At 42.5% G+C, this 17,806-nt stretch overlaps 2 protein-coding genes across 2 annotated transcripts; both read right to left on the bottom strand.

Moving 5' to 3' along the window:
* Nucleotides 1-1,818: 1,818 nt before the first annotated feature.
* PKNH_0837700 (SICAvar, type I (fragment)) lies at nt 1,819-2,944 on the bottom strand (the record flags this gene model as incomplete). Its single annotated transcript, XM_002258958.1, has 2 exons — nt 1,819-2,665; nt 2,834-2,944. Coding segments are annotated over 2 exons (958 nt in total), but the record flags the coding sequence as incomplete, so codon positions are not given.
* A 4,238-nt stretch (nt 2,945-7,182) lies between these two features.
* PKNH_0837600 (conserved Plasmodium protein, unknown function) lies at nt 7,183-17,709 on the bottom strand (the record flags this gene model as incomplete). Its single annotated transcript, XM_002258957.1, has 2 exons — nt 7,183-16,913; nt 17,133-17,709. The coding sequence occupies 2 exons, from the start codon at nt 17,707-17,709 to the stop codon at nt 7,183-7,185; spliced, it is 10,308 nt and encodes a 3,435-aa protein (XP_002258993.1).
* Between the last annotated feature and the right edge of the window lie 97 nt (nt 17,710-17,806).

The following is a 17,806-nucleotide window of genomic DNA, read 5'->3' as shown; positions in this document are numbered from 1 at the left end:
TAAGTACTCTTTCCTTTCCCCCCCCTAAACACTCTTTCCTTCCCCACCCCACCCTTAAACACTCTTTCCTTACCCCTAAACACTGTTTTCCTTCCCCCTAAGGTGGCTATGTACCAGGCCATATTGTTGTTCTAATAACCTAGAAAAGAACCTTTCCTTTCCCCTAAACCTTCTTTCCTTTCCCTTAAACACTCTTTCCTTCCTTCCCTCCCTCCTAAACACACTTTCCTTTCCCCCCCCTAAACCTTCCTTCCTTCCCCCTAAACCTTCCTTCCTTCCCCCTAAACCTTCCTTCCTTACCCCTAAACCTTCTTTCCTTACCCCTAAACCTTCCTTCCTTCCCCCTAAACCTTCCTTCCTTCCCCCTAAACCTTCCTTCCTTCCCCCTAAACCTTCCTTCCTTCCCCTTAAACCTTCCTTCCTTCCCCCTAAGAACACTCTTTCCTTACCCCCCCCTAAGAACACTATTTCCTTCACCCCCCCCTAAACACTCCTTCCTTCCCCCTAAACCTTCCTTCCTTCCCCCTAAACCTTCCTTCCTTCCCCCTAAACCTTCCTTCCTTCCCCCTAAACCTTCCTTCCTTCCCCCTAAACCTTCCTTCCTTCCCCCTAAACCTTCCTTCCTTCCCCTTAAACCTTCCTTCCTTCCCCCTAAACACTCTTTCCTTACCCCCCCCCTAAGAACACTCTTTCCTTACCCCCCCCTAAGAACACTATTTCCTTCACCCCCCCCTAAACACTCCTTCACCCCACCTACATTCCCTTTCCTCCAGGTGGCTAAGTACCAGGCCATATTGTTGTTCTAATAACCTAGAAAAGAACCTTTCCTGTCCCCTAAACCCTCATTCCTTATCCCTAAGTAGTCTTTCCTTTACCCCTAAGTAGTCTTTCCTTACCCCTAAGTAGTCTTTCCTTACCCCTAAGTAGTCTTTCCTTACCCCTAAGAGTAGTCTTTCCTTATCCCTAAGTAGTCTTTCCTAACCCCTAAGTAGTCTTTCTATACCCCTAAGTAATCTTTCCTTACCCCTAAGTAGTCTTTCCTTACCCCTAAGAGTAGTCTTTCTATACCCCTAAGTAGTCTTTCTATACCCCTAAGTAGTCTTTCCTTACCCCTAAGTAGTCTTTCCTTAGCCCTAAGTAGTCTTTCCTTTCTCCCCCCCCTAAGTAGTCTTTCCTTCCCCCTAAGTACTCATTCCTTACCCCCCCTAAGTACTCATTCCTTACCCCCCCTAAGTAGTCTTTCCTTACCCCTAAGTAGTCTTTCCTTACCCCTAAGTAGTCTTTCCTTACCCCCTCCCTAAGTAGTCTTCCCTTACCCCCTCCCTAAGTAGTCTTTCTATACCCCTAAATAGTCTTCCCTTACCCCTAAGTAGTCTTTCCTTACCCCCAAGTAGTCTTTCCTTTCCCCTAAGTAGTCTTTCCGTACCCCTAAGTAGTCTTTCCTTACCCCTAAGTTGTCTTTCCTTTCCCCTAAATAGTCTTTCCTAACCCCTAAGTAGTCTTTCCTTACCCCCAAGTAGTCTTTCCTTACTCCTAAGTAGTCTTTCCTTACCCCTAAGTAGTCTTTCTATACCCCTAAGTAGTCTTTCTATACCCCTAAGTGCAGTCTTTCCTTACCCCTAAGAGTAGTCTTTCCTAACCCCTAAGTAGTTTTTCCTTACCCCTAAGTAGTCTTCCCTTTCCCCTAAGTAGTCTTTCCTTACCCCTAAGTAGTCTTTCCTTACCCCCCCCCTAAGTACTCTTTCCTTCCCTGCCTTAAGGAGAATTTTAATTCCGTGCCTTAAACAGAATTTTCCTTCCCTTTTTTTTAAGACTTACCTTTTACAGTGTGGGATTTGTCGGTTAACATTTGAGTAAGTTCCTTCATGGCATCAGGGTCCACTGAGCTGCCATTCTTTATTGCTTTTGAGAGTTTTTCTTCTAATTTGTCCTGTTGGACGGTGTATTTATTTTCGCCGTCCGCAAGGACGTCTTCTATGGAGACTTCGTTCCTGCTAGAAGTGTTGTTGTCGTTAAGTTTCAGGAAGGTTGTCATACTTGGTGCATTTTTTTTCCTGTGTTGTTGTAGTTTCGCCTTGTCTCCTCTTCCGCTCCCACAAACATGTTGCCAATACGTCCAGGGCTTATATATCCTCCACCTCCTGAAATCGTGCCCCTCCTTCCTTTCTCCTTCTGTCCATTGTTTGATTTTATTTTGAAGAAGAGACTTAGCGAACACTAAATCCTCCTTGGTAACTTCTTTACATATATCCAAGTTGTCGGCAGCCGTGGTGTGCCCTGTCTTTATCTTCTCATCCACTTTATCCCCCAAGTGCCCAATCACTTTGTCAAAGTGACAGTGATCTGCATACAGTTCAGATAGGACCAATGCACCAACAATACAGCGTGGATAAGTATTATCGTCCGTGAGCTTCGTAATTTCTGCGCCCTTATCCGACGTCGCCGCCTGCCCAGTTCTCACCGTCTTTACTCCACTCATGAAATATTTTATTTCAGCGATTCCTTTACATAACTCCTGCAGATAATCATTCTTCTGCTGACCCCCCGCCTCCACAAGTTTCCACGCTTCCGCACAGTGGAGCGATACTTCATACGATTCCCACCTGTCCGCAATCGAACTGCCCAATTCCTTTAATGCCTCCTCCAATTCTCCTTTCAACTTGTCCTACAGAGGAAGAATGAAGGAATGGAGAAGGAAAAAAAAATAGTTTCCCAACAAATAATTATATATATGTACAATTGGAATTGCGCATACATACATATGCATATACATATGTATACACATATATGTATATATGTATATATGTATATGTGTATATGTATATGCACTTACTGTAATTTTCTGACCACCCGAACTACTTGTCAATGTCCCCTTCTTCGACAATTCTTGTAACCACTCCTGAAACATGGGAGTGGTACCACCACCACCGGGTCCTCCTGACATGATTGCTGTTTACTTTATCTTCTACAATTTGTATATATTATAGAATGAATGAACTGGAAAATAAATGAACTGGAAAATAAATGAACTGGAAAATAAATGAACTGGAAAATAAATGAACTGGAAAATAAATGAACTGGAAAATAAATGAACTGGAAAATAAATGAACTGGAAAATAAATGAACTGGGAAATGAACGTGACTGTTATGACTATTATTGGAAAAAAAAATATATATATAAAGAAAAAAATTTTTTTTTCTTTGAATCATTTGTTCTTTGCTTTCTTTTCCTTTTCTTTCTTCTTTGCTTTCTTCTTTGCTTTCTTCTTTGCTTTCTTCTTTGCTTTCTTCTTTGCTTTCTTCTTTGCTTTCTTCTTTGCTTCCTTCTTTGCTTTCTTTTCTTTTCTATTCCGTTCCTTCCTCCTCTATTCCGTTCCTTCCTTTTCTATTCCGTTCCTTTCTTTTCTTTTCTTTATTTCGTTCCTTTCTTTTCTTTTCTATTTCGTTCCTTTCCTCTTTTCTTCTTTTCTATATTCCGTTCCTTTCCTTTCTTCTTCTCTTACTTCTTTTTTTCTATCTGTTCCTTCTTTTCTTTTCTTTATTTCGTTCCTTTCTTCTTCTTTCCTATTCCGTTCCTTTCTTCTTTTCTTCTCTTTCGTTTCCTTTCTTCTTTTCTTTCTTCTTTTCTTTATTTCGTTCCTTTCTTTTCTTTTCTGTTCCGTTCCTTTCTTCTTTTCTTCTCTATTGGTTCTTTTTTTCTTTTCTTCTTTTCTTTCTTCTTCTTTCCTTTCTTTTCTTTTCTATTTCGTTCCTTTCCTTTCTTTTCTTTTCTATTTCGTTCCTTTCTTCTTTTCTTTATTTCGTTCCGTTCCTTCCTTTTCTTTTCCTATTCCGTTCCTTTCTTCTGTTCTTCTTTTCTTCTTTTCTATTCCGTTCCTTTCTTCTTTTCTTCTATTCGTTCCTTCTTTTCTTTTCTATTTCGTTCTCTTTCTTCTTTTCTATATTTCGTTCCTTTCTTTTCTTTTCTTTATTTCGTTCTTTTTCTTCTTTTTTCTTCTTTCTTTTTCTTTCCTTCTTCTTTTCTTTATTTCGTTCCTTTCTTCTTTTCTTTATTTCGTTCCTTCCTCCTCTACTTCGTTCCTTGTGTTCTATTTCGTTCCTTTCTTTTCTTTTCTATTCCGTTCCTTTCTTCTTTTCTTCGTCCCTTACTTATTTTCTTCTCTATTTCGTTCCTTTCTTCTTTTCTTTTCTATTTCGTTCCTTTCTTCTTTTCTTCGTCCCTTACTTATTTTCTTCTCTATTTCGTTCCTTTCTTCTTTTCTTTTCTATTTCGTTCCTTTCTTCTTTTCTATTCGTTCTACTCTTCCCTTTTCTATTTCGTTCCTTTCCTTTCTTTTCTTTTCTATTCCGTTCCTTCCTCCTCTATTTCGTTCCTTTCTTCTTTTCTATTCGTTCTACTCTTCCCTTTTCTATTTCGTTCCTTTCCTTTCTTTTCTTTTCTATTCCGTTCCTTCCTCCTCTATTTCGTTCCTTTCCTTTCTTCTCTATTCCGTTCCTCCTTTACTTCGTTCTTCCGTGTTCTATTTCGTTCCTTTCTTTTCTTTTCTTTTCTTTTCTTTATTTCGTTCCTTTCCTTTCTTTTCTTCTCTATTCCGTTCCTTTCTCCTCTACTTCGTTCCTTCTGTTTCTATTCCGTTCCTTCCTCCTCTATTTCGTTCCTTTCTTTTCTTTTCTTTATTTCGTTCTTTTCTTCTGTTCTATTCCGTTCCCTTTTCTTCTTTTCTTTATTTCGTTCCTTTCTTCTTTTTCTTTTTCTTTTCTTCTTCTTTTTTCTTTTTTTCTTTTTCTTTTCTTCTTCTTTTTTCTTTTTTTCTTTTTCTTCCAGGCAGCTTCTTAATAAAAGAAAGAAAAGAAGAAAGAAAGAAGGTTAAAAAGAAAAGAAAATAAGAATAAGTATGAAGGAAAGGTTCTTTCCTAGGTTATTAGAACAACAATATGGCCTGGTACTTAGCCACCTTTTGGGGGGGGAGAAAAAGAATCTTTTTTCTCTATAGGTGTTTTAAAGGGAAGGAAAGAAGAAGGTTCAGTTCCCTCGGTTCTTTTAGAACAACAATATGGCCTGGTATATAACCACCTTAAGGGAGGGAAGAAGAAAGTTGAAAATTTTTGTTTTAGGGAGGGAAAGGGAAACTTCTGTTCAGAGGGAAGGGAAGAAAAGTTTTGTTTATGGGAGGAAAGGAAGGAACGTTCTGTTTATGGGAGGAAAAGGAAGGTTTCAAAGGGAAGAAGTAGGTTCTTTTTCCTCGGTTTTTCCTTCAACAACAATAAGATATGGCCTGTTATTTTAACGTTCTTAAGGGAGAGAAGGGAAGAAGAAGTTGAAAATTTTTGTTTTAGGGAGGGAAGAAGAAGTTGAAAATTTTTGTTTTAGGGAGGGAAAAAAACGGTTGTTTAAAGTAGGAAAAGAAGGTCCCTTCCTCGGTTATTAGAATAATAGTATGGCCTGGTGTTTAATCACCTTTAGGGGGAAGAAAAAGAATCTTTTATTTTCATAGTTTGTTTAAGGGAAAGAAAAAGAAGAAGGTTTTCAAAGGGAAAGAAGATTAAAGAAGGTTTATAGGTAAGAAAAAGAAAGAAGGTTTCGAAAGGGAGAAAGAACAAAGAAGTTCTGTTAAGGAAGGAAGAAAAAGAAGGTACTTTAAGGGAGAAAAGAAGGAAAGAATGTTTAAAGTATAGAAAAAGAAAGAAGCCAAGTTTAAGGGAATGAAAGAAGATTTAAGGGAGGAAAGGGAAGGAAGGTTTATTAGGGGGAAGGAAAGAAAGTTTGGGGGAAGGAAAGAAAGTTTGGGGGAAGGAAAGAAAGTTTGGGGGAAGGAAATAAGTTTTAGGGGCAATGGAAGGAAGGATTAGGGGGAAGGAGAAGGAAGGTTTAGGGGGAGGGAAGGAAAAGGAAGGTTTAGGGGGGGGAAAGGAAAGAAGGTTTAGTGGAAAGGAACGAAAGAAGGTTTAAAGGGAGAAGGAATGGAGGAAAGGGGAAAGGGGAAGAAAGGAAGGTTTAAAGGGAGAAGGAAAGGAGGAAGGTTTAGTGGAAAGGAAGGAAGGTTTAGGGGGAAGGAAGGAAAGAAGGTTTAGGGGGAAGGAGAAGGAAGGTTTAGGGGGAAGGAAAGAATGTTTTAAGGGGGAAAGGAAAGAAGGTTTAGGGGGAAGGAGAAAGAAGGTTTAGGGGGAAGGAGAAGAATGAAGGTTTAAAGGGAAAAAGGAAAGAAGACTTTAAAAAGGGGAGAAGAAAGAAAGTTCACGGTATAGGTCGTAGACTCCGAGTTCAGAAGTTAGATTCCGGATTCACGGTACAGGAAGGACGTTGCAGGGGTATTAGAATAAGGTTTTAGGGTTGTCAGCAGTCACGTTCCGCGTTTAAGCATAAAGGTCTCAGGGTGCTTGAATAAAGTTTTACGCGTGTTAGAATAAATTTTCCAGGCTCCTGGGCTTCAGGACTTTAGAGTTTAGGGTTAAGGTTTTAGGATTCTTATTTAGTTCACAGTATTATTGGTCGCTGCAGTACGAACAGAAGTGGAGATATGGAAATTATGTTTTCGTGTGTATGAGATGTAATGCCGAATATTGGAGACTAGGGCTGCAGTTATATTGCACTTGCACTTATGTTTTGGGATGTAAATCCACATATTGTGATCTCTCCGTATTATATTTTCCTTAAAAATATAGTTATTGTGCTTATAAATGTGCGAGCCGAAGAAAAAAAGAAAAACAAAAAAAAGGATGTGAGAACCCTATGAGTGAAAGGTAGATAACCTCTTAGGTGGATAGTTCTGCAGGCATGTTTCATCACTGCAGGCTTCGTAAAGGAATGATTGAATATACACATAAAGAAACAGTTGTAAATATATATGCCCCCGTTGTGCAGATTCCTGTATTTCACGCATCACTCCGCCTTCCCCTGTGCTTCCGTCTTGATACACACGCAAGTAGAAGTTCATAAGTCACGTGTCCCCAAGTGCGATTCCAAATACGCACGAATATATTCATTGTTACACAGAAAATACTCAGTCACCATGGTGGAACGTTCAAGAACTTTTAATAAATTTGCCTCTATAAAAAAAAAAAAAAATTTTGAAAGGGAAAAGTCAAGCGGAGTGTGCATTACACCTTCTACTCGCCTGTAATGTGCAAATAAGGGAAGATGGATTCGGATTAACACTGCCTGAGCTACGTTACCTCCCCCCTTCAAATCAGTGATCGGATGTATGTAAGCCAGGCCTCGTCGACCTTGTACTCATTCAGCCTCTGAACACCCTCACCAGCTTTGCCCTGTACGGCACGTGCATTCGTCCGTTGTAGAAGCATACCGGACGATATGTCCTTCTCAAAGTCAATAAAAGAGTTTAACTCATCATAATCTTCAATGAGTTCGTCAGGCTTCGCCAGTTCCTCCTGATCCCCACGAAGCTGTCCGGCCACATCTGCACAATTTGATTCCTCCATTTTATGTAACACAGATGTGCAATTTTCTGTGCATATGGGTTCACTCTCTCCCTGCTTCGCTACCATATCCGCATGACAAGCCTTCTTCACATCATCGAAGCGCTCCTGAAAGTAACTCTGCATCTTGGAAATGTCCCTTAGGATGTGTGAATTCATTCTAACCACGTGGGTAGCCAATATCTTTTCCTTCTTTAACGTATAGATGCAGGAAGTATAATCAAATTTGTTGTAAAGCTGATGGACGACCCACTTCTCGAAGGTTAACACATTTAGGCAATTCTCAAACCACGTGTACACGCGTCTACTTCGCTTCTCCTTTTCCTCCTGTGGAATACCATCCCTCTCACTGGAAAAGTACAACTCGCAAATGAAATCGGTGCAGTCCGCAATAGTTCTATTCATAAGTTGGAAGGAAGTGATTAGTTTGTTCACGTCGTTCGGCTTCATGTAGATGGCTCCTTTTTTCCTGATAGGGATGTTTCCTCCTTCGTCCTTACGGTAATGCTCAATTTGATACTTGGTGCAGTGTTCGACGGTTATATGAGAGGTGCGGTATAAATTACCCCCTTGGGGGATTAATTGCCTCTCCCGCTCATTACATCCCCCATTATTCTCCCCACCTGATTTCTCCACTTCGCACCTCTCCAATGTTCTAACGGCGGTACTTACATAATCTCTTGAGCAGTTCCCAACCACCAGTCGCCCCAACCGTTTCTCATTCAAGTTGTACCTCCGTGGGGCATCAGAGTGCCCATTAGTCCCGCTCTCCACACTTATCAAATTTGATACGTTTGATTTTTCTCCATAAGAATCATCACGGCTGAAATTATTTTGACCCACTCTCATGTGATGTGCATGACCCCCCCTTAGTCCTTTCCCTTCGGCTTCCCTACCAGAAACCAGCATGTGCTGCCAGCCTAACATTTGTTCACCTTCCCCGGCGGGCAGACACACTCGGTGTATCTGCTCCGCTTCTTCCACCCGAGTGTTCTGCTCATAACTGGCGGACTCCCCTGACAGAGGTACTAGGAGCAGTTCACAATTCTCACTTTCATCCAGCATCGAGATGAAGAGAAATTTGCAAGCAGACAAGATGGAAGTAACACCCGAAAGAGATTTATTCAAACGCATATTCAACTGTTCCTCCACCAGTAGGGTGCTAAGTTTACAACACATAAGATGGTTGATTTTAATGCCGAAATGCAAATTCCTGTTCACACTCGCATACATGCTATTAAACGTTGAGATTTTACAAACCAGAGCTCCTAATGCATTTTTGTGCATAAAAGCCAAGTACACTTTTAAGGATTCATAAAAAGTGAACTCAAACAAGGGGAATCTACTTGAGGATATAAAAAACTTGTAGCCACTGTTAATCAGTTCAAACCTTCTTCTTATCCAGCAGCTCTTTTCACTCATCATGAAGAGCTCCTTCTTACAATTCCTTTGTAGCGGGTTCTGTAGATTCACCAGGTAACTATGCACAAGATACTGATCATCCACATGTATGTATTTTTTTTTTTCCAAAAATTTGTCAAGTAACAGACTTAAATAAAAATTGATACTGTTGGAATAGTTGCGGTTCTTCCTCAGGGTATTCATCAACAGAATTATGGATACGATGGACAGATAGATCGAATCCTTCTCTTCATTTGGTAATTGATTTCCTACTTCCAGTCCTCCTTTGTTCTTACTTTTCCACTTTCCCTTCAAAATGCACTTATTTATATAAAGGTTGTCCTTCTTTATATCCTCCTTCCGCTGTAGCTTCAGTTTTAGAATCTCCCTCTTCGTCATCACCATGCTTCCGAATGGGACGAATGGCTTGTAGACGGTGCGCCTCCTTGGCGATCCTTCCGCCCCTTCTACCTCTCCGTCGTTAACAAACTTAACGTTGAAGAGAAAATTCTCCGCGTACCTCTTATACCTGTTGTAGGACTTCCTTTGGAATAGCCGACTCCGGCGTGGAGAGTGTTGCCCGCCTCCAGGGGGGTCCTTCTCCATACGACGCCTTTCCCTTTGCCGCTTCGCCTGGTAACTCTTCAGGAGGAAGTTATCATCTATCACGAGTACCTCACTAGTCAACTTACTCAGATGCACGTCGGATAAGAACAAACACATGACTCTGAAGCATAGCAAGCGAAACAATCTCTGAACAAAAAAAAGAACAAACCTCCTACGAAATGAAGATAAGTTCAGACCACTGGACAAATACTTCAACACCAACAGAATCAGGAGCGTCCTATACATGTGTACTTTCTCATCATAGTACTCACTCAAAAGGTAAAAGTCGGTTTTTATTTCTCTGTACAAAAGTTTTATTGCTAGGTTCAGTCTGCAGTTGGTTTTTTCCAGGAAATGTTGCGATGATTTGTGGTTCGATGACCTTCTGTAGCGACTATGGGATGGGTAATCAGTACATGGACACTTCCTAACGAAGGAGTACTGCCATTTGGATTTTTCCATTGATTTTATTTCCTTCTGATGAATTTTTAGTGCCTCTTCATTCTTATTTAGATCCACAGAGATGTGCAACTGGACTGGAAATACCTCATTCTTCACATCGAAGCATTTTCCCTTCACATCATCGTTAATGCTTATAGTGGCCTTAAGTAGCTTCGTGAGGGATAGAAAAATTAAGGGGTACACATCGATGATTATGTTTGTATATTTATTTCTTCTCCTTTTGAGTGTTGTCTTCTCCTTTTCCTCTTCCTTCCTTCTATTATAGGCAATATTATGCTTGTTCCATTTCAGGACGCCACTTAGGATCTTCGAGTACCGTTCTCGGATGCGCTCTTCTGTCGCGCACTGGGGATTCCCCTTGCTTCGTATCTTCCCTTTTGTTCCCCTTCCTCCCCGGCGCCCATCAAATATATGTCCATCGATCCTGGCGAATACACTCCCCAACTGAACATCGTGCATCGCCCTCTGCTCATACAGGACGCTTAGAACGTGATAGGCTGCTTCTTCACTAAACAAGGGTTCATTATTTCCTATTGAATTATTTTTCCGAATTTTCAGACTTCCCAACATCGTTGGAATTACTGCACCATCCATCTGGTCGGTTCGCAAGCAGATGGGTGATGAGCATCTCTTCATCCTTCCAAAGGAAGGCATATTTATTCCATCTTCAAAGTTTATCAGGTGGTATTTCCCCATTATCCCCTTTGCGTTTCCGCTCCATTTGACTTCCTCCCACTTTGATATCATTTTCCTCCCTTGCTTCAGCGAACTCCATGTGCGGGTCCTCTTCCCCTCCGACGTTGCGCCATCCGAAAAGACACCTCTCTCGCAGTAGTCACAGCGGTAATCATGTTGAACTCCCCTCTCCAGACACCTGGGCGCCTCCCCACGTATAACCACCTTCTTTGTGCTTTCCTTCTCCGTCATTACTGTCCTTTGAAGGGAATAGGAAAATCTCGTAAAATGCATAAAGTACATTTTGAAATTTTGAAATATCCTTGAAAAGAAAAGGATATACATGAGAAACATGCAAGGACAAGGCTTCACATGCAACTGTGCGTTCAGGTAGTTCTCCTCTGCAACATGTCCGTCCTCAAGGGGGTGGCACTTCCCATTGCTTTGACCAGATCGACCGGTTTGACCCATATGACTCCTTCTCTTCCTTCTTCTGCCATCACACCTTATAAATCCCCTGAGGTAAAATGCGCACACGTCAGCCAGGCCAACCTGTAAGCCAGTCAAATCGAGATGCAGAAGACCGAGAGGCTCTTTCCTTTCCAAAATATAATTCACAAAGCATACATTGCGAAGACATTCCTCCCGAAGCTCACTCCTAAAAATTATTTTCGTTACCAACCCACTCAGTTCTTCATCTGTGGTGTACATTTCTACAAGAAAGCTCCTTAACCTGTTGCCATCAATTCTATGGATAAAAGAAAGAAACAAAACATCGAACAAAGCGTTAAGTGTGGCACTTCCTTTGAACACCTTCAGACATCTGCATAGCATAAAGAGAGTGGCATTCACGAAACTTTCATTCGCGTAGTGGTTTCCTTTAATTTTCTTTTGTAATCGATTTGGCGATTCATTTTTCTTAGAATTTTTCATTCTGGCTTTTCTCCCCACGAGTACATCTGGAGAATCCCCATCGGGACACTCGCCCTCATTTTTCGCTTCACCTTTGAAAGAGACCACCTCGCAATGTTCCACCAATTCCTTCCCTTCCGTGCAGATACCCAACGGTAAGGACTCATCATTTCCTTCATGGCAGGGGTCCCCGTTCATCACACACGGGTATCTATTTTGCAATTCCCCCTTCGGAGTATATATCACATCACTTCTTCCCTTGAAATCATACGTTTGCGTTACTTCCCTTTCGCCTTTTTGGTCTGGGTCTCCATCCTCCCTGGGAGACTTACACCCCATGTGGAGGGTGATCACCGTCCTTGTCGTGGCCGTTATGGTGGTTCCCGTAGTGGTGGACTGGCCGCCTTGAGCAGTCATTTCTGTACTCACTAAACTCCTCTTAACAGTGCGTCGTCGCCTCCACCCATTTGGATCTCCCCCCGCTAGGACGGATAAACACCCATCTGCATCATCCACATTACCATGCACACCATCTGATCCCTCCAGCCCACTCATTTTTTTTAAATTAACAGCCGTAAAAACATTTCGTAACCAAATGTTAGCATAAATCTTCATCAAATCCAAGGCAAAAAATTTCATGTACTTGAAGGTGACATCTGTGTAGTCCTTCAGATGTGAGACGAGCTCTCTATGCAGAGTGGCTAGCTTATCATTTCTGAAGAAGTTCACTACGGACCGAGTGAAGGAAAAGGATGTGTACTCCATCAACACCCCGATGAGGAGGTACACGAAAGAGTAATTCACGTTCGTGTGGTCGTCCCACTTTCCAGTCGTATTGTCCTTCCCCTGTTTTCTTCTCTTCCTGGCTGACCTGTTCATAACTTTTTTAACATTTTTCAAGCATCGAATAATCTTCTTGTAAAAAGTTCTGCTTTTTATTTTTACCTTGTGGAAATTGTAGGTCAGTTTAAATTTTAGAATGTCCCCCAGAATATGTTTCAGGATGTTCACGTAAATGGAAAAGTTGTTTCTTGAAACGTAGAGTACGTACAGGAGGATCAGATCCTGTCGCTTGGAAGGGACAGATGTTCCTGTTTTTGGTGATTTTCCCCGTTCGTCACTTTGGACCATTACTTCGCTGAGGGTATATACATTCCTCTGGTCAACTCGGTTGGCCATCTCATCTGTTCGTAACTCTACTTTACATTTTTCATTTTTTGGAACCTCCCATATAAGCATTCCGTTCTTACTCCGGTTAACCTTGGTGTTCCTCCCCCCCTCTTTGGTGAGAAAACCACCTCTTCTGTACCTTCTCAGTTCCTCCCTGTGCCGTACAGCTAGGCACACAACTTTCGAGAACAAAGACACGTATAAAGAACACACGTAGTTGTAGTTACCCCCCAAGTAAAGACACCTGCCCCGGACATTCTGCAAAACTACATTGATGAGAAATAAAAGAGAATAATTCATAAATTTTCTATTCGTCAAGAATCCGCAAAAAATATTTATTAACAAATTTAAGTCTTCAATGAAGTGCACATTTTTTAACTTCATTTTATATACATAAAAAATGAACCAATTGAAAATGAAAATATTAATTCGAAAAATGAAGTGATCATCCAAGATAAAAATACTGCTCAAGTAAAAGAAGATACTCCTTATTTCTGTGTCGTTACAGCTTTTGTTCAATTTTAAAAGAAACGGGGATAACCTTTTCATTGCATTGTACAAATATATCTTGTTGAAGTCTAGGTAACGAGATTTCTTATAAAAGAGGTACGATAAAAGAATGATCCATTCACATATATTTATATATTTTTTTTTTATTATATTTTTGTTTATTCTTTTCAGTATTTCGTTCCTGCTAATGTAATTCATACTTTTCATATTTGTGTATACTGGTCTTCTATGATGCTTGATGATACAGGCTTTTTCGTTCCGCTGGGGTCGTCCCGATGTGTCAGTACACGTTTCCCATTCCGTTTGGAAACATTTTACTCCGCCGAGATGTTGTACTTCTCTGTACACGAAACATTGCTTCCCGTTATTGTTTCCTCTATTGATTTTCACTTTTTCTTCTCCTTTTCCTTCTCCTTTCACTTCTCCTTTTACTTCTCCTTTTACTTCTCCTTTTACTTCTCCTCCGTGGGTACTCTTTTCGCTTTTCACCCCACTGCTACAAACGCAAAGGAGAGGTGATGCACAGGTGTTGGTTTCTCCATCCAGGATGGCGCCACCTGTTACACTACCTATTATACCTTTGCCTACCAACGTGCCTATGTTATCTTTTCCGCTTTTAACTGGGCTCGCCTCGACCACGACGTGCACTTCGCTGTTACCACTTCCTTGACAGGAGTCTTCCGTTCTGGTGATTTCGTCCGACGAGCAGTCTAGGAGATACTCCGAGCTCTCCTCTGCGGATTCGTAGTTTGATGTCGTTTCGCTCCCGTTCGACTTGCTCTCGCTCCCTTCCGTATCGCTTGTGCATCCTGCAGATGACGAGCTCTTTGCTCTTATCGCCGTGTCGTCCTTCTGTTCATCTTCATACGGCACGTTGGGTTCCCTCTTCACTGAATTCGCTTTCTCTACTTTACTTTTTTTTCTCTTCATTTCTCTCTCCCTTTCCGCCGGGGCACCATCCTCCCTCTCCGCTTTCCCCACTTCGTCATCGCTACTTTTGTCACGATCACAACCTACTCCGCTATCACTGTCCTGTACTTCCTCTTCACCCACCTCCAAATTCTCCGCACCGGAAGTTCCATCTGCAGAATAAGAACCATCCTTCTCACTGTCATCACTGGAGCTCATACTTCCATACAACTCCTCGCTGTCAACACTCGAGTCGTTTCTCGAATGCTCATCGCTCGTGAGACTATTCCCCGCACCTTCCATTGAAACTTCCTTAGGGGATGCACCATTCTTCCCACAGTCCTTATGGTTGTCTTCCTCATCGGATTCATCATTTCTAATATACTCATCCCCCCCTTCGCTGTCCACCTCGCCCAGTTTGTCGTCCCTAATTTTCGGCGCAACTTTTATATTGGCTTTCGCTCTACCTCTCCGTTTAATCTTTGCTGAAATGGCACCCTCTTCATTTTTTCCCTTCCCCTTGCGACTCTTTATCTCCTTCCTGTGCATCCCCCGCGAATCACCACTACGATTATCATCTCCACCATCATTATCACCGCTACCACTGGCAACACTGTTCACTTCCGCGACTACACCCGCGTCAACCAATCCACTTGCCTCCACTCCCTCCTCCGAACATGATAAGGAATCCCCTTCGTCAGAGTCATCCTCAGTGCACTCACTTTCGCGCATCTTCTCATCTGCGTTGGAAGACAACACGTCGCTTCGCTGGGAAGTGCCCACTCCTTTCCATGTCTCCTCGAAATTACTGTTCCTTCCTTTTTTTTTCTTCCCATCGAGGGGATTTTTCTTTCTCTTTTTCGCAAAATCTCCTGAATTGCTCCGGTTGTCACTTTCATCGCCATCCACGATTGTACCTGCACTCCCACTTCTACATTCACTTACACTTCCACGCCTACCCTCCTCCTCGTTGTACGAACTTCTGTTCCATTTGGCATCCAAAAATTCGATAACTGTTGGCCTCTTCCTCTTCGCCTGTTCGGGGACATCCAACCTTCCTTTCGTATTCTTACTTGCACACTTATTTGCATTTGCACTTTTTTTTTTTTTTTTTTTTTTTTTCTTCCTTTTTACTTTATCACTAACGGTTCTAGTAAAGAAGGAAGACGAGGAGGAAGACTCCGAAGATACTCCCTCATTGTCGCTCATTGAACAAGCAGACGATGTAGTGTCACTTGAATATTTTTTTCTTCTCCTCTCACTTTTTCTACCACCCTGTCTATCCTTTTTGTAACTTCTCCTCGCATGACCACCACCCGATGCGCCACTCCCACTTTCACTGTCGCTCTCCCCTGCGGATGAAGCGCTCATCCGAAGTGTGCTCCTCCCTCTGGAGCTCAGGTGCGTGCTTATGCGTTTCACATTTGGCGCATAATGGAAACTACTGAAGCCTTTTTTTTCACGCGGTTCATTATCTATGTGGGAAAACACATCATAACTTCTCTTACTTAGTATCTTACGTTCCGTCAGATGCGTGTACCTATCCATGGGTCGATTGGTTCGACCAGTTGTATTCACATCTTTGTAGAATCCTGGCTCTATCGCTTCGGTCGCCTTATTGGAAGATTTTCGATTTTTTGCATGCGAAAAGCCCGTCTCCAGTGGGGGCTCTGGATATACCTCTCTGTATTCGTTCCTTCTGGGTGCACTTCCATGGTACAGGGTGTGACTGTCTACCGACTCGTTGGTACTCCCCCTCACGTAGGAGTGGCTATTCCGACCTCTGTGAGTGCTCCTTCCCATGGTACCTCCTAAAGTGTTCCTCACCAACTCTTTATTCACCCTTAGATAGCTGCACGCATTCGCCTCGTTAATCGAGCTCCTCCGATTCACCTTATTCCTATAAATAATATTCTTCATTTCTACATCGCCAAGGGGGTGTTGCGTCTCTGGGAAGGTTCCCAAACGCTTCACGTTTATTCCTCCCCCTCCAGGGGTCACGTTCTTCATTTGTGCGTGCGGCGACGTAATCCATGGAATTGGCGCACCCATGCACATACCTGGTGTTGTAAGACACGCTGTCCGTGTTGCTGCACTTGGGTGAGACGAGGCTATAGTTATGGTGGGAATGACCGTTCTTATCCGACTGGTATTTACAGAAACAGCTGAGTCGACGTTCTGCCCCCCCAACAGGCCAATGACCGAAGATTGAATGGGATTTCCATCCGAGGGAAACGACCCACTTGACGTATTATTCCCACTCGTCTTCATATTTAGCTCTGTTACCATGTTGCCAGTGCTTGAGGACAAGCAATTTAAGGGATACCCATTTATGGCTTGATAATTGAATGGAGTTGTGCACTGTCTACTGGACACTTGACTTAGGGTTACATAATCGTGTGCGCTGCTAGGTGCATTCGACGGCTGAGTGGTGTTTTCTCCATTTGTTCTCACACGTTCGCTTACAGGTTGGAAGGCATTTGCGTTTGCATCGAGGAGGTGCGTTGATAGTGGGTTGCTAGAAAGTCCAGGTACATTGCTAGGTAAGCTTATCGCGCTCACTGCTATTCCCCCAGCGCTTGCAACCTGGCTACTACCTGCGCTCGTGATTCCTTCTCCAAATGGTTGATAGAAAGTTCCATTCACACCCTCGCCTGAGCCGTAGTTCAACTTCAGGGCTATGGCATTCGCATCAGTTCTGCCGGTATTAAAACTCAAATTATTCCTTCCGTTGAAACTGACGTTAGCGTTTTCTGCAGGATGGCTTACGGGGTTAATATTAAGCATGGCACGATTCGCGCTCGCGCTCGCGCTCGCGCTGGGATGGGTGTCTGCTCAGTAAGGAAAAGGTGTAACAAAGGGGGAAATGAAAAAAAAAAAAAAAAAAAAATGCAACTAGCTAAATCTGTTTTTAAGCTAGCAATGTGTACAGCTTTCTTTTTTTTTTTTTTTTTTTTTTTTTTTTTTTTTTTTCCGTCGGATGCGGTACCACGAAAAATGCTAGTCGCACTTATGTTTTTTTTCCTTTTCACTGCTACCTCCGATCTTACCTCCGCTCGCCGAGTAAAGGCCGTAGCCCAGGAACGGCCCGGATACCTTGTTTAAAAGGCTTGCATCCAGAGTGCCGCCTTCTTTGTCTGCATTCCGTCCCCAACAAGCACACTGCATACACGACCCACCCCCCCTGCGGTCATAATTTTGAGTTAACCCTTCAGACGAATAATCCCCCCAAAACCCACGTGCGTTTTTTAAATTGTCTCCTTTATCTACGTTTCCAATTGGGGGAGCCATGATACTGTTGAAGGTGTTCATGTGCGAGGTGCGTGCGCCTTTGCTTATCGAAGGCTCTAGATATGTATATGAATTTAGAAGGTGCTCACAGAGGGGGTAGCTACTTGTAGGGTTCACTTGGCTGGTACTCCTTCCACTGTTCATTGAGCTGAAGCCGGATGTTGGTAGATAGAAAGCGGAGGTGGGGTTCGAATTGTACTCCCCCCTGATGCTATCATAGTTGGCCACGCTCCGCATATGTTCGTTACTGACATAGCCCCCCGTCATTGCTGAATTAACGCCCCTGTGATAGTTGCACCTGTTGTTATCCATGGTTATGCCTCCGCAGGGGTACATGAAAACTTATGTGTAGGATAGTCTAAACGGTAACAACACGTGTTACCCCTTTGCATGCGATAATTACCCAAGAGACATTCACTCAGTCATGTAGCCA

This window comes from Plasmodium knowlesi (assembly GCF_000006355.2).
Source record: "Plasmodium knowlesi strain H genome assembly, chromosome: 8".
NCBI lineage: Eukaryota > Apicomplexa > Aconoidasida > Haemosporida > Plasmodiidae > Plasmodium > Plasmodium knowlesi.
The sequence above is the reverse complement of the archived record's forward strand: the minus strand, read 5'-3'. Positions and strand labels throughout refer to the sequence as shown.